Source organism: Physeter macrocephalus, chromosome 5, assembly GCF_002837175.3.
Source record: "Physeter macrocephalus isolate SW-GA chromosome 5, ASM283717v5, whole genome shotgun sequence".
Lineage (NCBI taxonomy): Eukaryota > Metazoa > Chordata > Mammalia > Artiodactyla > Physeteridae > Physeter > Physeter macrocephalus.
This window is the reverse complement of record NC_041218.1, coordinates 41,196,720-41,222,834: the sequence shown is the minus strand read 5'-3', so window position 1 is coordinate 41,222,834 and position 26,115 is coordinate 41,196,720. Positions and strand designations below refer to the sequence as shown.

Genomic DNA, 26,115 nt, shown 5'->3' with positions numbered 1-26,115 from the left:
TTTCGTCATGGCCTCCCCCCTTCTTATGTTAAGATTTAGAAGCTTGGGCTTAGGAGATGCACAACATGCTTCTCCATGACTTTCAATAAGAAGTGTGTGTGCGTGCATGTGTGCATGCATGTGTGCGTGTGTGTGTGTGTGTGTGTGTGTGTGTGTGTGTGTGAGAGATACTTTGGAGAACTTGGCAAATGATATCCAGACTGGGGCTCAGTTTCTTCATTTGAAAATCAGTATAGTGATACATATACAATACACAGGACTGCTTTGAGGGTCAAATGAGACTATGTTCAGGCGAGCATCTCATGTAGTACCTGGTACATAGAAGAGATTTAACATGAGCTTCTTATATCTGAAAGAGAGAGACCATGGCAGTCGGTGATAAGGAAGGACTTGAGACACATGATATGCAACTGATCATATTTTCTTCTTCTTTTAGAAGCTGGTCCTTCTAGGTAAATAGCTGAAAAAAATGATGAGCAGAACTTATGGTGGCATGTTCATCCTTGATTCAGATACGAACACAGTATAATTTCACATTTACCTGATGGAACTACTTTTCTACAGAGAAAAATAAAAGGCAAGTACAGAGATTACACATCACACAGAACCAGTATAACATGAGGCAAGCTTTAAGTTCGGCTGCATGGAAATTCTATTCCATACCCAGGAAAGTACAGGCTCTCTGAGGCCAGGTTATTATTATTTTTAAATTAGTCTTATTGAGGTATAAGTTCTATGCAAGAAAATTCACCAATTTTAAGTGTACAATTCAATGAGCTTTGACAAATAACTATAATTGTAACCAACACAATATAAAACATCCCATCATCCCATAAATTCCCCTATGCCCCTTTGAATTTAATCCCTTCCCCGGCAACCTGGGCCCTGAGCTACACTGATCTGTCACATTAGTTGTGATTTTTTAGAAAAAGAAATCATTCGGCATGTAGTCTTTTGTGGCTGGCATCTTTTATTTAGTATAGTGTTCTCAACTTTATTATTGCCCTTCTAAAGAGCCTTTTTAGACCTATTTCCCTAATTATCTCTCTCCCTCTTATGAAATTTTAATACCACAGATATACTGTTTGTCTGTTTATGTACTATATGTATATCTGTATTTTATACAGTAAAAGTAAGATTTTTCACACCTCCAGAACAAACGTTTGCCCCCTTGGGGGCAATATTACCCTATTGAGAATACATGATTTAGTATAATGCTTTTTCAATTCATCAGTATTTTATCAGTAGTTGGTTCATTTTTATTGCTAGGTCAGTTTGATTGTATGAAGAGATATTTTAAAAAATGAATAAGAATAATTGCAAACGTGTTACAAAGTGCATAATTATGAAGTGCATAATTCAACTACTGCTCTTCCTTAAATTTGAGCCTCAGTCTCCCTGGTATCAGTAAACAGACCTCTTATCACCCCATTGTTCAAGTAAGAAATCTGAGAGTGACTGAGACACTTCCTCTCCCTTCATTTCCCAATATACAACTCATGTCAAGTCCTGTCAATTTCATCTCTAGATTATTTCTTGAATCTGGTCTCAAGGGATCAGATTTTGCCACAACTCAGAACATTCTAAACATGCAAGAATTTTGATTTTTACCTTAGAAGAAATGGGAGGCCATTGAAGGAATTTAAATAAGAAAGTGAGGTGACCTGATTAGAGTAAGTAAAGATTAATAAGTATTTAGATTAATATGTCTTTATTATTTACTATATTTATTAATTAGTAAATAATAAATTAGAATGTGGATAATAATTAGAAGGAACCAAGACTGTATAGGGAAAGGATCTTTCAGGAGTCCAGAGGAAAAATGATAGCGGTTCTTTTATGAATTTAAAGGTGGGGGAATGGGAGAATTATGAGACATGCTATATATTCTCAGTGGGGCCCATGATAAGAACTTAGCCAAGGTCTCACTTTTAGATGATAATATAACTGTGATGAGAAATTCAGATATACCCTCCTATTGCTTGCTGCTGCCTTGATTTAGCCAGATTTTTAGCCAAACTCATCAGTATCCTAAAGGAATTAAGCATAAATATTCTTGGATCATTTGCTGATGAGCTGGAAGGAATTAGAGAATTACAATGATACATAAAAGAAAAAAAATATTCCGTGTATTTAATGCATCCACTCAGCTTTCTGTCCATCTTAAGATTTTTTTTTCCTCCAGTGGTTGCTACAGTAATAGTATCCATGTATCAGCTTCAAATGGTCTGCAATCAGTTTTATGCAAATAGTTTTGACTGTGTAGATATACAGACCTCTTGATGAGGTCTTTGACAATTAAAGGCCAAGAATCAATGACTTAACTGTGTTTTCAGTGTAGAGTAAACAGAAATGCATATGACAATAATCTTCATTCTTAAGGCACATAAAGCTTACGTCACGTAAACAGATAAATGACAAAGTCACATTGCCAGTGCAATGTGAACAAAATATGAACAAAATTCTGGAAGTTTGTTAGTTACACTGGTGCTTTACCTCTTCCAGGTGACTCCTGAAGTATGGCTGACCACAACAGTTCCTCCTGCAATAACCCTATAAGGTCACCCCATTTAACCAGCCTCTACTTCGTAGTGCTCTTTGGAGGGCTGGTGGGCATCATCTCCATTTTGTTCCTGCTGGTGAAAATGAACACCCGGTCTGTGACCACCACAGCAGTCATTAACCTGGTGGTGGTCCACAGTGTTTTCCTCCTGACAGTGCCTTTTCGCTTGATCTACCTCATCAAGCACACTTGGATATTTGGGTTGCCCTTCTGCAAATTTGTGAGCGCCATGCTGCACATCCACATGTACCTCACATTCCTGTTCTACGTTGTGATCCTAGTCATCAGGTACCTCATCTTCTTCAAGCAAAAGGACAAAGTGGAATTCTACAGAAAACTGCATGCTGTGGCTGCCAGTACTGCCCTGTGGCTACTGGTGATTATCATTGTGGTGCCCCTGGTTGTTTCTCAGTATGGAATTCATGAGGGTTATGACAAATATCACTGTTTTAAATTCCACAAAGAACTTGCTCACGCATATGTGCAAGTCATCAACTATTTGATAGTCATTATTGTCATAGTTATTGCAGTGACTCTCTTGGTCCTCCAGAGTGTCATCATTGTGTTGATGGCGCGGAAGCTACACCACTCCTTACTATCCCATCAGGAGTTCTGGGCCCAGTTGAAAAACCTGTTTTTTATAGGGGTCATTCTTATTTGCTTCCTTCCCTACCAGTTCTTTAGGATCTATTACTTGTACACTGTGGCACATTCAAGTGACTGTAATGACAATGTTGCATTTTATAATGAAATCTTCTTGAGTGTAACAGCGATTAGCTGCATTGATTTGCTGCTCTTTGTTCTTGGGGGAAGCCATTGGTTTAAGAAAAAGATAATTGACCTATGGAATTGCCTTTTGTGCCGTTAACCACAAAGTATAGTATTCAGAATTACTTCCTTACTATTGAGAGTGAAAACAGGAATGGTTATTTCATTACTTGATTAAAACCATGCCTTAATACAGCCAAATAAAAGGATTATAAAATGTCAGAGCATTCATTTCAGCCCTTATTTAATTCCTACCATCTCTGAATGATACATATACAAACACTAGTAATGTTCAATTTACCTGGTGTTGCAATACTGCATTATTTTCCAATATAAAATATCTACTTGGCCCATCCAGGTACCATGGTCTAATGGTTTCTGAGTTTTACTAGCTTATTTTCGTTTCCTCAGTTTGAAACATGGTCTTTTCTTAGGCTTTGGACTGGACTCAGCCCTCTAGTTCTTTTCATTCCACTTAACCTTAGGTAAATTAATCCTGGTCATGGTCACTTCAAAGACACAAACTCTATTTGGCTAACCAGATGAGAGGACTATTCAACTCGCACCCTCACAAAAAACAGATAAGGGGGGAGAGTAGTAAAAAACTTTTTTAGACTACCATAACTTTGGTGGGAAGTCACTTATCTAGACATCAAGAGAAACAGATCTCTTTGTGGCCTTCTGCTATAATAATTTTCTAGACTTGTCCTTTGAAAGGTCAGGTTTAAGGACATGGGATCAACTCCCTCAATATCTCCAAAAATCATTTAAAAGCTTACTGAGTATATCTAAATAATGGTGAAACTGTAACTTAGACAATATTTCTGACCAATATGCTGCTAGGCATTAAAATGAGTTCCCCAGGGAAGTGATTTAATTTTCCCCCTTTCTGTTTTTTGAAGGATTTCTAGATATCCTGGGCCACAATTTAGATTTCCCTTGAAGACAAAGTTATACTGAAATCTTAGAGTTCCCTCCCACCCTTAAAGTTATGTGTCTTTAATTAATTAAAAACAATATTCTAAAAAAAAAAAGAACTCTTGAGAAATATAAAGGAAAACCATTAATTTAGGCTATGAGATTGGGCTGCTAAATTGAAACATAGGCTTATGGATTTTTTTCCCTTGTGCCCATATTTCTACTATTTCCCTCAAAGTTTTGCAATCTTGAAACTTTCCAAGCAACTGATCCAGTTTCATATTTGAGCCTTCAGAACCTGAAGCAATTCATGGTAGGAAGAGAAGAACAGAATGAATTAAGGTAACTTTTTTCTTTCCCCAGCAAGATAAATGTTGAGGATTTAAAGATTTTTCTTTATTTGTTATACTCTATGCACCCCACAAATTCATCAGATGAATAAGAAATACCCCTGGAGGTTTTATGATCACTAAAATTGCTGAGTCATAGAAATTAATTTTGAGGAAGAAAAAGCAAAAATATACATACGTGACTTATCCAAATTTTTTCCTGCTTTAAACTTTCACTTATTCATCTTTCTTTCTTTTTAAGTTATAGTTTTTAAATTTCTTATTTGTCTTCTTTTCCCATCTTTTCTTAGTTTTTTCCTTCTCATTTGATCCATAATATTTGTAAGAAAATTTCTAAGACCCCAAAAAAGTTGTGAGAAAATTTGTTACACCCATAAAATGTGTAAGAAAATAATTATAGTAAAATATTTTAAAAATTTAAAAATTATTTATGAGAATTACATCATTTCTCCTCTTATATATCCATATCTTACGGTCATAATATCTGTTAGTTTGTAGATTGTATTACTCTTCCAGACTTTAAATTATGTTGAGGTCTGGCAATTATGCTTTTCTCTGTATTATCAGATATTATAATCAAGGGCCTATTTTTGTGGACCTATAAGAAATACTATCCCAAATATAGAAATGCAATATATAAAATATCTTATTCATTAATATTTACAGAATAAACAAATAATCTCAATTTGCCAGTTTTTTGTCTCTATTTGCTTTACAAGTGAATCTCATGCAGGAGTGGGGGTGACACTGGCCTCTCAGGCCACTTTGGCTATCACTATTATAAGAGAGTACCACTGGCATTTGATGGCTGGGATCAGAGGCTAGACACCCTGCCTTGCACACAATTCAAAATTATCAGGTCTTGCTCTGTTTTTGAATGTTCTTCCAGACATTTGTGAATTGAAACATATGCTCATAATAATCAGAGCAGTTAGTTAGGTTTTATTCAGTTTTCATAAACACATAGTATTTTCTTGGTATGGTTTTAATTTTGTGAAATTTCCAGAAATGTAGCTACCATAGATATTGAGGAAAGATTTTACTCTGTTTTCCTCAGAACTTTAAAAAGAATTGTTCATTCCTTTGGAAAATCACATTGTCAATGGCAATATCATCTGTGACATTAACAAACAACACAACACACCTGTAAACAATATTTGTAGTTGTTGTATTCAGGTTGATATTAGAGATAGGTGCCAACATCAGACTGCCTCATTTTGTCTCCTTTTGTGATCATGTCTGAGCATTTACACAGAAATACATATATTTTATTATAAATAACTTTCTCTTTCACTACTCATTTATATTACAGTTAGAACATTACATGTATGGAAGGGTTGTATTATCTATGAATTTTATTTTAGAATGGTAAAAATGTTGCCAAATATTTGCAATTAAAAATAAGGCATTGGGTCTGCAAGGATTGAGAACCACTGAGCTACCACAAACAGGGTGAGTTTAAAAGGGAGAACTGCCAGTTACAACATTATGGACTGGAAAAATATTCCTATATTTTGGGAATACTTAACCTCAGTGTAATTCAATTATAAATTATTTCTTTCATTACTGTAGTGATTAAAAGAATAAATGCAACTTTTAGGAAAATACAAAAAGAACATGTATGTATTTTTCCTTTTTGATAAGACAAAGGTATTTCCCTGAGCCTCACAACTCCCAGGTTGGCTCTTGGTCAATATCTACCAGATTTTGAACCCACAGATAATGGCAATTTTTTTTAAATGAAATGAGCTTTGTATGAAATGATTCAAGAAGTGTTGAAAATCCCCAAATCTTCCCCAAATCCTTCTTAATGGGACTGCCATTAAAACTGCATTCCTAGGTTAATATGGCACTTCTTCTGAAGGAGACCAGCAGTCCAATCCACTCCAGTCATTAGCTCTTGAGCATGAAGACAATGAGGTGAACCTTTGTGAAACTGCCATTTCTTAGATTTGGTAGATTTTGCCCACTTAACCTCTAATAAGATAAGGCATAAACCAAGGACTCTCATACCTATTGGGGCTGATAAGAACAGGGAAACTCTTCTTGTAATAGGGGCTGACTAAAACATTTTGAAAATAGTTGGTAACAAAAACCCTATGTTAAAGGGGCATGGTAATGGTGGATTTACTTGAAAATGCTGAGAAATCTCAGGAGGCCAAAGGGCATCTATAGATATCAGAAACAAGGCATCAGCCGGGGAACCTGATTTTGGTCTTGTGCATGGCTGAGCCCTATTTCTGTGATAGAACAAGAATGCTAGGCATTTACCAAGACAAAACTCAGAAAAATGAGCAAGTTCTATTTCCTGAAGGGATACACATGTGGACTGGAACTTCCAGAGACAGGAGCTGGTCCCCAATGTCAAAATGTACCTGATGGAGGCTTCAATATGAGACATATTGTAAAAGCTATAGTAATCAAAACAGCATAATGTCAGCATAAAAACAGACACATAGATCAATGGAAGAGAATAAAGAGCCCCCAAATAAACAAATGCATATAAATTAGTTTATGACTAGGTGCCAAGAATATACAATGAGGAAAGAATAGTCTCTTCAATAAATGGTGTTGGGAAAACTGGAAAATCACATGCAAAAGAATGAGATGGGACCCCTATCTTGTACCATATGTAAAAACCAACACAAAATGAATTAAAAACAGATTCAAGATCTGAAACTGTAAAACTCCTAGAGGAAAATATAGGGAGCAAGATCCTTGACAGTTGTCTTGGCAAAGTTTTTTGGATTTGACACCAAAGGCAAAGGCAACGAAAGCAAAAATAAACAAGTGAGACTTCATCAAAACTTAAAAGCTTCTGTACCGAGAAGGAAACCAGCAACAAAATGAAAACTTACAGAATGGAGAAAATATTTGCAAATCATATATCTAATAAGGGGTTAATATCCAAAATATACAAAGTACTCACACAGGTCAACAGCAAAACCCACAACGATTCAATTAAAAAATGAGCAGAGGAACTGAAGAGACATTTTTCCAAAGGAGACATACAAATGGCTATCAGGTCCATGAAAAAATTCTCAGCATCATTAATGCAACCAAAACCACAATGAAATATTAACTCACACTGTTAGAATGGCTATCATCAAAAAAAATAATAACAAATGTTGTTAAGGATGTGGAGAAAATAGAACCTTGTGCACTATCGATGGGAACGTAAAGTGGTACATCCACTATGGAAAACAGTATGAAGTTTCCTTCAAAATTAAAAATAGAACTATCATATTATGCAGTAATCCAATTTCTGGATTTCAATAGCTAAAAAAATTGAAAACAAGATATCAAAGAGATATCTATACTCCCATGTTTATTGCAGCATTGTTCAACAATAGCCAAGATATGAAACAACCTAAGCGTCCACCAACATATGAATGGATAAAGATGTATCATATATATATATATACATATATATATATATACATAATTCCATATATGGTATGTGGAATCTAAAAAAAAAAATCAAAATTATAGTTGTAGAGAGTAGAAGGATAGTTACCAGGGGCTGGGATGGTGGCAGAATTGGAGAGATGTTGGTCAAAGGGTACACATTTATAGTTATGTGAGCATGAATAAGTTTAAAGACCCAATGTACAGGAATGATGACTATACTTAATACTGTACTGGGGACTTCCCTGGTAGTGCAGTGGGTAAGAATCCGCCTGTCAACGCAGGGTACACGGGTTCAAGCCCTGGTCCGGGAAGATTCTACATACCGCGGAGCAACTAAGCCTGTGCGCCACAACTACTGAGCCTGCGCTCTAGAGCCCACGAGCCACAACTACTGAGCCCATGTGCCACAACTACTGAAGCCTGCGCGCCTAGAGCCTGTGCTCCACAATGAGAAGCCACCACAATAAGAAGCCTGTGCACCGCAACGAAGAGTAGCCCCCGCTCGCCACAACTAGAGAAAGCCTGTGCACAGCAATGAAGACCCAATGCAGCCAAAAATAAACTAAAAAATATATACTGTATTGAACCGAGGAAATATGCTGAGTATAAATTTCAGGTGCACTTGTCACAAACAAAACATGGTAACTATGTAAAGAAAGAATATATTAACTGACTTGACCGTAGTAATCATTTCACTATGTATATGTATTGGGTTGGCCATAAGGTTCATTTGTTTTTTTCCATAAGATGGCTCTAGTAGCACTTAGCTGTCTTTAACTTCATTTGAAACATTTTTGCTAGATTATATGTGACAGCTGTCATATCCGTGTGCATTTTAAAAAAGACTTACCAAAATTGGTGAATTTTTGTGTAGGCATTTTAATATTGAAGATGGAAGAAAAAAGCAACATTTTAAGCATATTATGCTTTATTATTTCAAGAAACATAAGAAAAGATTTGTTCAGTGTATGGAGAAGGTGCTGTGACTGATCAAATGAGTCAAAAGTGGTTTGCGAAATTCCTGTGCTAGAGATTTCTCACTGGACAATGCTCCATGGACGGGTAGACCAGTTAAAGTTGATAGCGATTAAATCAAAACAATAATTGAGAACAATCAACATACCACGCAGGAGATAGCTGACATACTCAAAATATCCAAATCAAGCGTTGAAAATCATTTGCACCAGCTTGGTTATATGAATTGATTTGATGTTTGGGTTCCACATAAGTTAAGCAGACAAAACCTTCTTGACCATATTTCCACATGCAATTCTCTACTGAAATGTAATGAAAACGTTCCATTTTAAAAACAAATTGTGACGGGTGCTGAAAAGTAGATACTCTACAACAGTGTGGAACGGAAGAGGTCGTGGGGCAAGCGAAATGAACCACCACCAACCACACCAAGGCCCGTCTTCATCCAAAGGTGATGTTGTGTATATGGTGGGATTGGAAGGGAGTCCTCTATTATGAGCTCCTTCTGGAAAACCAAACGATTAATTCCAACAAGTACTGCTCCCAATTAGACCAACTGAAAGCAGCACTCGATGAAAAGCATCCAGAATTAGTCAACAGAAAATGCATAACTTTCCATCAGGATAACTCAAGACTGCATATTTCTTTGACGACTAGGCAAGATCTGTTACAGCTTGGCTGGGAAGTTCTGATTCATCCACCATATTCACGAGACATTGTACCTTCGGATTTCCATTTATTTCGGTCTTTACAAAATTCTCTTAATGGAAAAAAATTTCAATTCCCCGGAAGACTATAAAAGGCACCTGGAACAGTTCGTTGCTCAAAAAGATAAAAAATTTTGGGAAGATGGAATTATGAAGTTGCCTGAAAAATGGCAGAAGGTAGTGAAACAAAAGGGTGAATAAGTTGTTCAATAAAGTTCTCAGTGAAAATGAAAAATGTGTCTTTTATTTTTACTTAAAAAACGAAGGCAATTTTTGGCCAACCCAATATATCGAATTGCATGTTATATACCTTAAATATATTTAACTTTTATTTAAAAAATATTTTAACTATAGTATTAGCTTCTAACTTCTGTCATATTGAAAATACTATCAATACAGAAGTTTTCAAAAGGAAAAGGCAAATGTGTTCTTTATTTTAACACTAGATGGCAGCCCAAAGTAACAATTGTATCTGTTTTCAAAGCTTGTTACTTGAGTTTTAAGCTTAATTTATTTAAAAAAGGGGGTGGGATAGAGAAAAAAAGAAAATGAAATAATAATAACAATCATATTGTTTTCAAAACTGCAATAGATTCTCAGGGGTTTTTTTTCCTTAAAAGGGATATTTCATAGTAACTCTTCCTGTGTGAAGTCGATTTAGAAGATATTGTTAAAATATAACTTTAGTTATAAGGGCAAAAATAATTCTGAAAGCAAATATTTTGGCTTAGGTCATATTTAGAGATTTTCATGCTTTATTTCAATAACAGTAGCTGCAACCAATTTTTGAACCCAAATTATGTTGATTCTTGCAAATAATTTGTAGAGAACAGTTATTTTTGTAGAGAATTGAGATTTAGGTGACCTATTATTATTATTTTTTAATGTCTGCAATTTGCATAACATTTGAATGCCTTTAACACAGGATTTCAGGAGACTTCTCTACATCTTAAATCCTGAAAAGGCTGGAGTATATGAGGAACAAGCCAGTACCTTACTGAGGTTTCCCCTTCAATGACAGACAGCCTTTGATTAGCTCAGAGAAACTTATTCTTCTGACTTGTAGATAGTGTGATGAAATATTTCTCCAACTACTATGCTATATGATTTATGACTGCTGAAACCTATATCAGCCAAAAAAAAAAAAACTAGGAAAGAGAAAGCAAGTTAAGATTTATCCTCTCTGTCACAAGGTTGAATATGTGGTGTCCATTGCATGCCAAGTAGAGTGAAGTGTTCAGAAGATTACCAATGTGAAAATCTTGATTGTTGTTGTTTTAATAATCTCAAACTTTCATAACAATTACACATAGAACACAAATAACTTCTTTTTCTGAACCATTTCAGGGTAAGTTGCTGACCTGATGCCCCATCACTTCCTAATATTTTAGTGTGAATTTCCCACAAACAAGACCCGTGTCTCCTACAAGTCATTATTCAACCTTCAAAATTGGGAAATTAATGTTGATTCAAGACTACCATCTAATCCACAGGCGCCATTTAATTGTCATATTTCTTCAGTCTCTTTCACTCTGGAACAGTTCTTAAGTCTTTCCTTGCCTTCCATGAACTTAACACAAACTAGATTTTTTTGTAGTTTGTCCCTCAGTTTGGGTTTGCTTCATGATTAGAGTCAGATTATCTATCTTTGATAGTAATATCACAGAGGTGATGCTGTTTTCTCATTATATCTCATTGCCATGAGGTGGTCCACAATTTTAACTTGTCTCATTACTGATGACATTCACTTTGGTCACTTAATTAAGGTGGTATCAGATTTCCCCACTGTGAGGGTTTTTTTTCTCTTTGTAATTAAGTATTTTGTGGAAAGCTATTTTGTTTTTTTTTTTGTTGTTGTTGTTGTTTTTTGTTTGTTTTTTTTTTGTGGTATGCGGGCCTCCCTCTGCTGTGGCCTCTCCCGTTGCGGAGCACAGGCTCCGGACGCGCAGGCCCAGCGGCCATGGCTCACGGGCCCAGCCGCTCCGCGGCATGTGGGATCTTCCCAGACCGGGGCGCTAACCCGGTTCCCCTGCATCGGCAGGCGGACGCGCAACCACTGCGCCACCAGGGAAGCCCTAGAAAGCTATTTTGAAGCTATGTTTAATCCTATTCCTCATCAAATATTGGCCAGCTATCATGAAAATATGCTTACTATCACTAGCATTCAAGTAAAAGCAAAGAAGATAACAAACGTTTTTATCATAAGATTTTTTAAAAGTTTGAGAAAAATCTCTAAATGGTAAGGGTGAAAGGCAATATTGTTAGAAGTGATATTAGTACTGCTTTTTGGAGTGCAATTTGGAAATAATAAAATAAGTTTTAAAGGTATATATTTCTTGATATAGTAATTCTATTTCTATATGTCGGTCCTTAAGAAATCCACAGAAATGGACTGTTGGGAATTCCCTGGCAGTCCAGTGGTTAAGACTTGGTGCTTTCACTGCCATGGGTCCAGGTTTGATCCCTGGTAGGGGAACTAAGATCCCACAAGCCAAGTGGCGAGGCCAAAAAAAAAGGAAAAAAGAAAAAAGAAATCCACACATGCACAAAGATGTATGTTCAAGAGTGTACACTGCAGCATTATTTGTATTAGCAAAAAGTCAGAAATGACCTAAATCACTTCAAGTGGGGTGATTAATTAATAAGCTATGGTATATCCATGTCCTGGAATTCTTTGAATTAGTTGAAAATAAATAGAGGTATATGTTTTAACTTAGAAGACTACCATATTATTAAGGGAAAAAAAAGTGAGTTGTATCCCTTCTCCATATCTTATGCTATATGCAAACATCCAGTCTTTCACCAGATCTTGTCAAAATATATCCTGAATCCAGCTACTTCTTATCATCTTCACTATTATCATCCTGTGCCATTCAAGGCCCAGCAAGAAACAGGTGGCTCATTAAAACCAGGTAATTTGAGGAGGATATATTGAAGGGATTGTTTAAAGGTAGTATGAGTAGAGTTTAGGAAACTCAACAAGGGATAGTATAAAATCTTGGGGTTACCAAAGCACAAAGCCTTATCATTATAGGTTTAAAGGGGCAATTGATGGGAGATGTTATAGAACCGGGAGAGAACAGATGTTTGGACAGGGGCTGCCCAGGAGAAGCTATGGTAGAGGAATGGACCAACTCCTGTGACCCTGCAGGGAGTGAGCCTGGAGAATAAGTACCCTCCTAACTCTCCTCCTGTTCTCCAGTTTCTGCCAGTATCTCCTATTGGCTGAATCAAACTAGCCTTCTGGGCACAAAACACCCGTGAAGGATAGAAAGGGTTCTGGAGAGGCAAACAGAAAATATCCAGCACACACCCTAGTCCAAGGTGCTATCTTCTCTTGCCAGAGCCTCCTAACCGCTCCTAATTGTTCTGAGAGCTTTCTCTCTTGCCTCTACGGTCACTTAAGAAGGAGTTAAAGGGTTCCCTTATTTCTCTGCTCAAAATTCTTTAGAGGCTTCTCATCACACAATAAAATCCAAAGCTACTGGTCATCTCTCCATCATCATTGCCAACCATTCTTCTCAAGGTCACTTGCTGTTCCTGCCTGGAACATTCTCTCCCCAGATATTCCTATGGTTTTTCCGTTTCATTTGCATTTCATTGCAGAGACGAAAATGTCACCTCCTCAGAAAGAACTTCCCTGATCATCACATCAAAAATATACTTATTATACTCTATTCTATACCTTGTTTTATTTTTCTTCATGTTAATTTTTACCCTCGGACATTATATTATATGCTTATTTGAAATTTTAAAATCAATTTTCTCTCTTCAAATTGCTTAAAAATTTTTTTTTAATTAAAAAGATTTTTTTACTTAAAAAATGTTTCTAAATTTTTATACAGTTTTAAAGGTTACTTTCTATTTACAGTTATTACAAAATATTGGCTATATTACCCATGTTGTACATCCTTGAGCCTATCTTACACCCAGTAGTTTGTACCTCCCCCACCCCTCCCCTTCCCCGGTCCCCCACTGGTAACCACTAGTTTATTCTTCTCTCTTCAAATTGAACATAAGCCTCAAGAGGGAAGGAATTTTTTTTCCTGGTTTGTTTACCATTGCAAACTCAGAATACAGAATAGTTCTTAGCAATAGATGCTCATTAAGTACCTGTTAATAAAGGAATGAATGAATTAATGAATCCTCCAGAATATAGGAGGAAGCAAGAGTGTTTGCAATGCATAGGAATAATCCACAATATACCTTTTGATATATTCATAAATAACCAAAAATAACAGCTTTTAAATTATGGTTTTTATTGAATTACAGTGTAATCATGTCACAAAACAATTTGGTCTGCTCAATGAGTAAAATATTTTTTATATTTTAGTAACCTCAAGAGATAAGATAGATTTTCTACTCATTTCCCAACAATGGTTGCCAAATACAAGCCACTCTACTACTGACATAGGACTTTGTATATCCAGAGAAATCAACACTTTCTAAAATGGTCATTATTATTAACTGATTTATGTATTTATCTAGCTATCAAGCTTTGGGATAGGTATAATTTAGTGCTTACAAGCCATTTTCTTTAAAAAGTCTGCTCAGTAGTTAAAGGCATCTCTTAAGACCACAGAAAAAGACTTGAAAGATTGCCCTTCTGAGCTAAAAACAAGGCTGGGACTTTAAGTCATTCAACTCAGTTTCTTTTCAGTGGGCATATGAGCCAGTTCACCTTCTCTTTATTTTCTTCAGTAATCTGAACAATTTTGATAGTACCGCTTTAAAGCTAAATAAGAAGAGCTCACTTTATAGAAGCATGGTATCCATATGAGGCTTACAATAATTTTTAATATGCCCCAAGGAGATGATTCTTTAATGGCAACTATTTCTCTACATTATTTTTGTTTAAGGAGAATGATCCTTGCTTGAGCAGGAAAGGAATCAAGGACTTTAGATATCGACTGTGTTTTCTGTTGCTATACAATTATTCTTCATTAAAGAATAAAAAGGAATAATAAAGACTCACAATAAACATATTCAATTATTTTACATATACTTTCCAATTAAGTTCTCACCAAGCCAAATTAGGTATTAGGCTTTTACTAAAAGTAATTTATGATCCAGGATGTTCTTTTTAAAGCACTAGAGGTTTGATTACACTTAACAGTCTTTGCGTGTGTGTGTGTGTGTGTGTGTGGTACGCAGGCCTCTCAGTGTTGTGGCCTCTCCCGTTGCGGAGCACAGGCTCCGGACGCGCAGGCTCAGCGGCCACGGCTCATGGGCCTAGCTGCTCCGCGGCATGTGGGATCTTCCCGGACCGGGGCACGAACCCGTGTCCCCTGCATCAGCAGGCGGACTCTCAACCACTGCGCCACCAGGGAAGCTCTGACAGTCATTTTTATTTATATGTTCACCTTTGTTGTATTGCTTATGATCCTCTTGGTTAAAGCAGCTTGCAAAGCTCAGAGTGACTTTTAAGTTACAGAGGGCTCCACATGTACCCAACACAAAGCCTTTTAGCACTCCAGTAAGACAGAATTCTCTCAGGAAGCAAATCCCCTATCACAGATTCATTCAATCACAAAGATTTGTTTCAAAGCAGTCTGAAATCTGAACTAGCCCAGTAAGTTTACCAGCCAAAACCTCACAGCCCTACCCTTCCATCACTACTCAAACATTTCCTTATACCTGAAGACGTTTTTATTTTCTCTTCAAGATAATACTGAATAAACTAAAAGTCCTGTTCATTATAGCATCTTGAACATAAAAATAAGTCAGAATTGGCTAAAGACCAGAAAGAGTCACTCATCTTAAACTGATATAACTGTGTTAGCAAGACCTTTTATAATTTTTAGAGATTATAAACCCATTCTCGCACTGTGGAGAGGCACGAAGTTGCCTAGGATATACTACTTAGCATGACAGATTTGGTGGTGGCATTTTTCCAGATCCTCTCTCAACTAATCTGAAATATTACAGCTGTATTTAACAGGCCAGATAATAGGGATGTTTGCCTCCATTTACATAATAGTCATTGTTCTGGTTATCTTCTTCTGTGTCACAATCCAGAACTTAGTGGTTCAAAACAACAAGCACTTTATTATATTTCACAATTTCTTTGGTCAGGTATTTGAGCATGGCTTAACTTCTTCTGTTCCATATGGCATTGACTTAAGTCACTTAGTGGCATTCAGCTGGTAGACAGGCTGATCTGGAGGGTTCAAGATGACTTGACTTCATGTCTGGTGCCTTGATGGGTATGGCTAGAACATAGGCTCAGACTATTGACTGGAGGACCTTCACACGGCTTCTAGAGCATGATGAGCTCAGATAAATCTGCCTTCCTACATGGCAACTTGTTACCCCAAGAACGAGTGTTGCAAAAGGCCCAGGCAGAAGCAGGGCTTTTTATGATCTAGCTTTGGAAGTTCCAGAATATCACTTCTGTCACATTTTATTCATCAAGCAAGTCACCAAAGCTAGCCCAGATTCAAAGAAGAAAAGGAACGGGCTCTTTCTTCTGTCTCCTGATGGCAGTATGGCATGCTTGTACAGGGAAGGAAGAAATTGATAGTAGCCCTCCACCATCACGATGGTACTAGGATCATGATGACTGTGGACCAACACCAAGCAGTTCATCTCCAAATGATTACTTTACAAAAAAGAAGTATCTTTAAAATACTGCAATCTGTAGCAGCTATGATTTTTCATTTTCAATTCTAGGCCTGAAATATCTCCTAGTATTTTTGATACTTAGTAAATTTTTTTTTTTTTTTTTTTTTTTTTTTTTTGTGGTATGCGGGCTTCCCTCTGCTGCGGCCTCTCCCGTTGCGGGGCACAGGCTCCGGACGCGCAGGCTCAGCGGCCATGGCTCACGGGCCCAGCCGCTCCGCGGCACGTGGGATCTTCCCGGACCGGGGCGCGAACCCGGTTCCCCTGCATCGGCAGGCGGATGCGCAACCACTGCGCCACCAGGGAGCCATGGCTCACGGGCCCAGCCGCTCCGCGGCACGTGGGATCCTCCCAGACCGGGGCGCGAACCCGGTTCCCCTGCATCGGCAGGCGGACGCGCAACCACTGCGCCATCAGGGAAGCCCGATACTTAGTAATTTTGATACTGAATTATTCCAGCCCAAAATATCTAAGACCTATATGACCTGGATTTTCATTAGTAGTATTTTTTATCCCAGTAATAGTTTTGATTCTTTGTCAAATAAAATTTTGTAAGATATTCCAGGCAAATGTACACATGGGAAAACATAGTACATTGCAAATCAGAAGTTAACCGTAAATCATGCCATCTTGAGCCAGCAAGATATACACTTTATCACTGGGGCCTTATTTTCCCACATGAAAAGGAGATTAAAGATGGTATTTAACTCAGGGGTCACTTAATAACAGGAACAAAAAAGGGGATAGATATGATTACAGACCCTACAGACTTTAAAAAGATAATAATTGTAATGAACACCTATATGCCAATAAATTTGACAACTTAGATGAAATTAACGAAGTCTTTGAAAAACACAATTTACCAAGACTAGTACAAGATCACAAAGAAAATCTGAATAGTCTTGTTTCTATTTAAAAAATTGAATTTGTTTCCAAAAACTTTTCCACAAAGAAAACTCCAGGCCCAGGTTATTTTGCTGGTAAAGTCTACTAAACATTTAAGGAAGAAAATGAGATAATCCATGGTCAAAATTATCAACAATCTTCTAAATAAAGGACATTGACATAGAATGGGTTAAAACAAAACAAAATTAAAAAGAGGGTTTAGAAATGAGTGTGAAACAAACTTTCCATAGGTTCTCTTTAAATCCCACATTGTAAATGCAGTAAAACAAGTTTAGGAGGAAGAGATAATAAAAAAAAAATTGCTAGAAACATGTCTCAGAAAAAACAGTTTCAAAGTATATTTTGTTTCATTTTGTCTTACTTAAAAAAATATAAATTGCCATAGTTTATGAGGAATTTGATGCTATGTTAAAAAACAGGCATATTGCTAAGAAAGACAAAATTGAATTAACTCTAGAAAATGAATTGATGTAAGATTTAGGAAGATCAGTAAATGAAGCATAGCATTATTCATGCTATGATGTGGCATTAAGAAAATCCATATTGTGTTAAAGTGTAGTGAAAATGACTTTTCATGTCTAAATACATGAGTATGGTTCCCAGAACAATCATAAACAGTAAATATGTGTCACCTCAAAGGAGTAAGCAGCAAACATCTTATGGCAATAAGATTGAAGGACAGTTTCTAAGTCTCAGAGTATATTTATTTTGCTCCCAGTTCAATCATGAAAATTGTGACTAACTGAAATATTTTAAAAACACTTCTAGGAGTAATGAATCTGTGAAGATATAGAATAAAATTAGGTGGAGTATAAACTTCAAAAAATAAAATCCAAATCAAGAGATAAATCACTCAAGATGAAGATAATTGTCTAGAAAAATATCAAAGGCTTGCCTTAAAAATTTCACTTTAGGGAGTTTCCTGGCAGTCCAGTGATTAGGATACGGTGCTTTCACTGCCATGGCTGGCCCAGGTTCAATCCCTGGTCAGGGAACTAGGATTCTGCAAGCCAAGCGGTAAGGCCAAAAAAAAATATTTCAATTTAGAATTTAGATAAGTCCAACATAAGGAAGATTTACGAATAGCCAATAAGTCACCTATTGTATTATTGGGTTTTAGATTTTTTAAATTTTATTTATTTTGTAAATATTATATATATTGCAATTGAAAACAGAAGTCTTGGAGTAAATATTTTGTGACTTTCTGAGGGATGCCTCAAATTGAAAACAGTGATATGTATATTTTTAACTATCTTAAATTTCTTTGCCCCCATTTAAATATTTGCTAAAGTTTTCATCTCTTTTGACATGTAAAAGTATGAAATTAGAACACTCCCTAACACCATACAGAAAAATAAACTCTAAATGGGTTAGAGACCTAAATGTAAGACCGGGCACTGTAAAACTCTTAGAGGAAAACATAGGAAGAACACTCTTTGACATAAATCACAGCAAGATCTTTTTTGATCCACCTCCTAGAGTAATGGAAATAAAAATAAACAAATGGGATGTAATGAAACTTCAAAGCTTTTGTACAGCAAAGGAAACTACAAACAAGACGAAAAGACAATCCTCAAATGGGAGAAAATATTTGCAAATGAATCATCAGACAAAGGATTCATCTCCAAAATATATAAACAGCTCATGCAGCTCGATATTAAAAAAACAAACAACACAATCCAAAAAAGGGCAGAAGACCTAAATAGACATTTCTCCAAAGAAGACATACAGATGGCCAAGAAGCACATGAAAAGCTGCTCAACATCCCTAATTATTAGAGAAATGCAAATCAAAACTACAGTGAGGTATCACCTCACACCAGTTAGAATGGGCATCATCAGAAAATCTACAAACAACAAATGCTAGAGAGGGTACGGAGAAAAGGGAACCCTCTAGCACTGTTGCTGGGAATGTAAATTGATACAGCCACTATGGAAAACAGTATGGAGGTTCCTTAAAAAACTAAAACTAGCATTACCATATGACCCAGGAATCCCACTACTGGGCATATACCCAGGGAAAACCATAATTCAAAAAGACACATGCACCCCAATGTTCATTGCAGCACTATTTACAATAGCCAGGTCATGGAAGCAACCTAAATGCCCATCGACAGATGAATGGATAAAGAAGATGTGGTACATATATACAATAGAATACTACTCAGCCATAAAAAGGAACAAAATTGGGTCATTTGTAGAGACATGAATGGATCTAGAGACTGTCATACAGAGTGAAGTAAGTCAGAAAGAGAAAAACAAATATCGTATATTAACGCATATATGTGGAACATAGACAAATGGTACAGAGGAACCGGTTTTCAGGGTAGAAATAGAGACACAGATGTAGAGAACAAACGTATGGACACTAAGCGGCGAAAGCGGGGGTGGGGTGGTGGTGGGATGAATTGGGAGATTGGGATTGACATGTATACACTGATGTGTATAAAATGGATGACTAATAAGATCCTGTTGTAAAAAAGAAAAAAAAATCATCTATCATTCAAATACCACCACTAGAAATAGCATATTATCAGGTTTTTCCACAACTTAATTGAGGGCTTACTAGGTGCTTAAGGCATTCAAAGTATGATACCCCAAAATATACCATTTTGACTAAGGACTGCTTTGAGCTGCAGGCAACTGAGAGGATACAGATACATAAAAAACTGTCTGTCCTCTTTCTTTCTGCTAGGAAGGACAGGAGGATTCTTAACCACCAGAGACAACCCCAGACTCTTATCAGAACCAGAGGAATCTACACAACAAAACTTACTTAAAGAGCCTTCATCTGCCATTCGTCCCCTCGCCCAGCCCCATATATTCACCTACCCACAGTTTGCTGCCTCTAAAGACCTAAACCCCTTTTCCTTTGTCTTGTCACTTTTCCTTGTTAAGAAACCATATAAGCCCCAAGTTCCGCCCATAGCTTTGAGTTACCCATCACAGTGAATTCTCCCATGTGTATGTCGGATGGTAGAGGGTATAGGGATTTCTTCTCCCCTACACCGACAAGGATAAGTTTTGGTCCCCACCTCTTAGGAACTTGCAGTCTAAACAGAGACTGATACATAAGGAGGTAACTGTGACAAAGAATGATTTAGTTATATTAATGATATGAATAGAGTCTGCAAAGACAGAGTGAACAACTGACTGGTACGAATATCTGTGTGTGTGCATCCGTGTGTGTGTGTGTGTCTGTGTGTGCTGTTACCTCTTGGAAGAGGTAACATTTAAACCTGTTCCTCAGTGATACATAGGACCAACCAACCCCCCCAGGAAGTTCTGGTTCAGTTCTTTCCAGATTAACAGAATGAAGACGAAAGACAGATGAGATGTGTGGGACCATTTTGTCTAAGTTGGAAGCAATTTCTCCCATGACAAACACTATGTGTTAAAACCAGGGTCCTCCATTCGCTAGTATTAGCAGCGGCATCTCTTTGCCTTCAGCATTTTGCTGTTGCTAACAAAGGAGTGGTTTACCTCATTGTGCCTTGGACTGGCTTTTTGTCTTTTTTTCCCTCATTAAAAGGCTTTGTTTTCAGAAATGCATTTCCGTGGTTTTTTCCACTAATGTGCTTCTGCCTACTGACAAAGAAGACTAGAATTTTATTACTCAGGAAACTGGATTTTTCAGGTCTTCTGAGTCCTACCTCTGTGCCTCTCCTATATCCCACTACATTATTTCCCTTTGCATTTTATCATTTCCCAAATTAATGAAACTAAACAGGTGAACTGAAAGTTGATATGCTGAAGGATGTTTCAAACCTCCAAATCACCAAATTTTAACAAGATAATAAATATCTCTTTAACATATTACTTGATGTTCCAAGGAGAAATAGATGCATGCTTTCTTATTTAATGACTTTCTGGGGATTATTTGAATAATCGGAATGGTGTCTTTTTGCCCTTCCTTCCTCACTCTCTCAAAAATTTCTTCTCATAGTTTAATACCACATCATTGAACTGCTTTTTCATCTGTGGTTTAGACATGTTCTAGTCTCATAACAGTGAATTCATTTTTACCTAGACTAAGCAAGGTTGAAAGCTCAATAAAATTAACCTCATTTCACATTTATGATGTTCTAGTCCACTGTGCATATTTAAACACCATGCCTTTTTATTAATGGAAATCCTAAACCATGCACTGAAAAAAAAAAAAAAAGATTAGGCTTGCTCTGAATTTGGCTCCTGCTCCATTGCTTCTCGTTTTGAATTATATTTCAGCAACTAAGAAACAAATGAATTGAACTTACACAGTATTTTCTAATAATTAAAAATAACACTTATTTAATATCTGAAATAAATTTTCTGACATTCTATATAGTAATTTGAACAATTAAAATTTATTTTCCATAAAATGTGAAACAACACTGGTCTAAAACTCATAAGAATTCTTGTGTAGAATTTACCCAGCCTGCTTTTGGATATGGGTCAATTTTTCTTTCAGTCCTAGTTTTACTCCCGATGAATAAAAATCACAAAACTGAATTGGTGGTTTTTGTGTACTCAAATCTAGGATAGTAGCTTTCCCATCTCTATGTTTCAAGGTTTTTAGAGAATAAAATAGGTAAAGAGCTCTATGCCTCTCTAAAAAATGGCACAGTGTGAAATGTAAGGCAATACTGCCCTGACCAGTGCTGTTTAAATTTTTTGGAATCATTTGTCCCTTTCCTAATTTAACAGAAATTATGGGTTCTCTTTCCAGAAAAATTCCTGCACACAAAATTTTGCATTAAATTTTAGGGCATCCAGTGACCTTCCTAGAGGCTTCCCAAAGACCTCCAAGTTATAAAACACTAGTCTAGAAGGAATGCTACTTCACCTGTACTAGGTACTGTTTATGGCATGCCATAAAAGATTTAAAGTAGCATTATTTACATTACAATTCACGTCAATAATTTAACAGAGCCTACCTGAATAATGGGGTAATAATATACTCATGGAGCTGCAAATTGGTTAATTTATTTGGTGGCTGTCTCAATGTGGAGCCAGAATTAGACCCAGCAAATTGTTCCTGAAATATGGTTTAGTAGGTGCTGTTATTCACTTGACAAATATTTATGGAGCTCCTATTATGTACTAGGAATTGTGCTAGGCAATGAAGGCAAACAGCTTGTAAAATAAACACATGTTAAGGGTATGAAAACTTACATTGGGGGTATGAAAACAAGTAAAGAGCAATAATGATACTAGATGATAGGTATTATGACAGGGTAAGTAAAGGCAGCAAATAGAGTAAATAAGAAGGGATAGAGTAAATAAGAAGGGATAGAGTAAATAAGAAGGGCATCTGGAAGGGCAAATGAAGGCTTTCTAAATAAAATAATGAACAGGTCAGTCCTGAAGGATGAATAGGAGCTAGCCCATATCTCTTACACATGTGCTTAAAATGTCAGCATTCTATGCGTCTTGTTACAAAAACTGCTGTCCTTCATTACCTGCTCCCTGGAGTCAACCCCTTCCAATGATACATGCAGATTCTTTGTGTATTACCTCAAAATAACACACTTAATTTGCATTTTAAAGTTTTTGCATTTAGGCATTATCTTTTGATATCCTACTATGGTCGATGAGGATTTTGCTCTCTTTAATTACCTCATCTTCCAACCCCTTGTTCCTGGCCTTAGCATAAACATATGCACACATACACACATCCCTCCCATGCCATACCTCATCTTCCCATTCTGTCAGTGTTTACATTGTATTTATAATATTTTGACCATGTAAATGCAGTTAGGTACTAAGATATGACGGCTTGAACTTTCCTATACATTTTGCATCAATATTTGTCTGTCTGGATAGTTTTCTCTGTACTTAATATTAACTCAACTCTAAATTCTACCCTAGATATGTAAGTTTCCTCTGAAGATGTTCAACACATTAGTTATTCTATCAATGTTCATCTTCTTGAAGAACTCTATCCCTGAGCCATCTGATCTACTACAATTTGGACCGCTGGCTCTCTAGATCTGTGGTCCAGCTGTCATGCTGAGACTGCCCTTCACCACCAACTTGGGATTTCCTTTGCTTTTTTCTTGATTTGAATTTCCTTTTTCCTACTTTTAATCTCTTGATCAGTTTAATGATAAATTAAATCATTCTAGATTAACCATTCTCTTGATTTTCTTTTATGGCCTTATTTCCCTAGGACATATTTTCCAATAGCGTCCTTGGAAAGGGTACAGAGGAGGCAATATTTTGAGAATTTGGATATAGAATTTGATCTTAGAACTCTTTTTTCCCTCATAATTTTCAAAGCATTGATCTCTTGTCTTCTTGCTTCCAGGGTAGCCATCAGGGGTTTGAAGCTGTTCTATTCTTGAACTTTTGTGTTGCATGTGCTTTCTTGCTGAAGTCCTCTTTTTGTGTCTAAAGTTCTGACCGTTACAAATAATCTGCCTTGGTGTATCTATTTTCATCCACTGTTTTCAGCACATGATGGGTCTATCTGGAAATACATGTTCAATTCTAGAAGATTTTCTTGTACTATTTCTTTTACTATTTCCTTTGTTATGAATTTTTAAAATGACTATTATTTGGATAACCAACTTCCTATATGTATTAGTTTTCTAGGACTGCCATGATAAAATACCAGAGACTGAGCGGCTTAAACAACAGAAATTTATTTTCTCACAGTTTTGGAGGCATGACCAAGGTATCAGCAGGTTTGGTTTCTCCTGAGGCTTCTCCTCTTTGTTTGCAGCAGACTGCCTTTTCACTGTGTAACTCACGTGGTCTTTCTGTGCTCTCAAATTCCTGGTGTTTCTGAGTGTTGAAATTTCCTCTTCTTATAAAGACTCCAGTCAGATTGGATTAGGGCCCACTCTAATGGCCTCATTTTATTTAACTAAATCACCTCTTTAAAGGCCCTATCTCCAAATACAGTCCCAGTCTAAGGTACTGTTTTTTAATGCTTCAACATCTGAATTCAGGGGTAGGGGGACACAATTTAGCCCATAACACTGGACTTGTTTATTTGAAGTTTACTGTCACTTTTTCATTTGTGATTCACAGAAATCAACTTCTTTTTCTCTTTATTTCCATACCTAACCTCCTCATTCTTGACCATCCTTGTCTGTTCCTAGTATATATCCTCCATTTCAGAACTTTCCTTTTACTCTTTAGCTATATTTATCAAGATAAAGTGGAATAGAAAGATTCAAAAAGAATAAATTGCTTTGAACTTAATACTTAATCCATGATGAAATTCCATTTCATTTTTACTCCATAACTTCTCCAGGCTTTATGTATTTATTTAATTATTATTATTATTATTATTTTTTGCGGTACACGGGCCTCTCACTGTTGTGGCTTCTCCCGTTGCGGAGCACAGGCTCCGGACGCGCAGGCTCAGTGGCTATGGCTCAAGGACCTAGCCGCTCTGCGGCATGTGGGATCTTCCCGGACTGGGGCACGAACCTGTGTCCCCCGCATCGGCAGGCGGACTCTCAACCACTGCGCCACCAGGGAAGCCCCAGGCTTTATTTTTACCTTTAATCCACATATACATTCATTCATCATTTAGAACTTTTCACTATAGATTTTATTGGATTGTTGGTACATATAATACTGGCATTGTTAAAGCATGACTACCTGAGTTATAGTACCAAGACACTAATCAGTGACCATTAAAAACAGTCAAATTTATTGATTATTTAGGAACAACAGATTCTTTAAATCTTCTTTCAAAGGAAAAAGTGGCATACATTTTAATGCCTAAGATGAAAATAATCACATTTAAGTCAGTTTTAAGGGCAGAATGTTGTTTTGGGGGCAAAATCCATATCACTCTTAATCCAGCACATTGTGAAAATCCACTTTATAATCAATATATAATATATAATAATCAATATATTTATCATATATTTTCTCTTAAATATCAAATAAAGCATACATTTCAAATATACAGAAAAATCTAAATATGTATTATTAATATAGCATCCCTGTGTGATTATCAGAGAATTAAAAAGTAGTTTTAATATTTTTATCCCCTTAGGTAATATACTTTACTAAAAATAACTCAAGTAAGAGAAGAATATATTAATAGTTCACCCAACATAAGATATTTTGCTAATTTGTTAGACAATTTAAGTTAAAATTTCTTAATTTAAAAGACATCTATAAGAACATTTAAAATACATTTCTGGGAATTCCCTGGCAGTCCAGTGGTTAGGACTCCACACTTCCACTGCAGGAGGCATGGGTTCGATCCCTGGTTGGGGAACTAAGATCCCACATGCCACATGGCGTGGCCCAAAAATAAATAAATAAAATAAAAAAATAAATCTCATATATTTTAGAATCTGTAGGTTCCAGTTCCGATAGTGAATATTCATCACATTTCCATTACCTGAATGTATGTAATCAAGCCCTTCTAAAACATAGGGTCATTCAATGACCTTACACCTGACAAAAATACACTATGTTACAATGCCTGAAGAGAAGACAAAACACAGATAGTCGTGAATGGAAAAGTTAACACTAATAAAACTAACAGCACATATACATGAGATAGTAAATACCATGGCCCAAGACTTTGGGATCCACGGCAATCTGGAGCCCCTGGCATAAGTGTGGGGGACATAGAGAGGGAGTCTGAAAAGGAATGACAGATGAAAATGAGTCTGAAAAGGTGCCATATTAATGATGGGTTGTCCTTAGGGTTTCTCTGAGATTGTGAGTAAACTGAGATTATTATTTTAAAGCTTCTTTTATTAAAGTATTAAATATGTATAATGTCATATTAATTAATAACCTAGGTTATTTCAAAATTGGGGATGGAAATAGCTTTAAATTTATATTAAAGCAATTTAGTTGATTAGTTCATATTAGAGTGTGGGAGACATAGAAGGAGAGTCTGAAAAGGAATGTCCATTTGAGGGAATAAATTCTCT

The 26,115-nt window shown here is 36.5% G+C and overlaps 1 protein-coding gene across 1 annotated transcript; it reads left to right on the top strand.

Moving 5' to 3' along the window:
• The first annotated feature begins 457 nt into the window (after positions 1–457).
• GPR141 (G protein-coupled receptor 141) lies at positions 458–3,431 on the top strand. The gene is made up of 2 exons (XM_055084922.1): positions 458–577; positions 2,506–3,431. Exon 2 carries the CDS (start codon positions 2,520–2,522, stop codon positions 3,429–3,431), a length of 912 nt encoding a protein of 303 aa, XP_054940897.1. The 5' UTR covers positions 458–577; positions 2,506–2,519.
• The last annotated feature ends 22,684 nt before the right edge of the window (positions 3,432–26,115 follow it).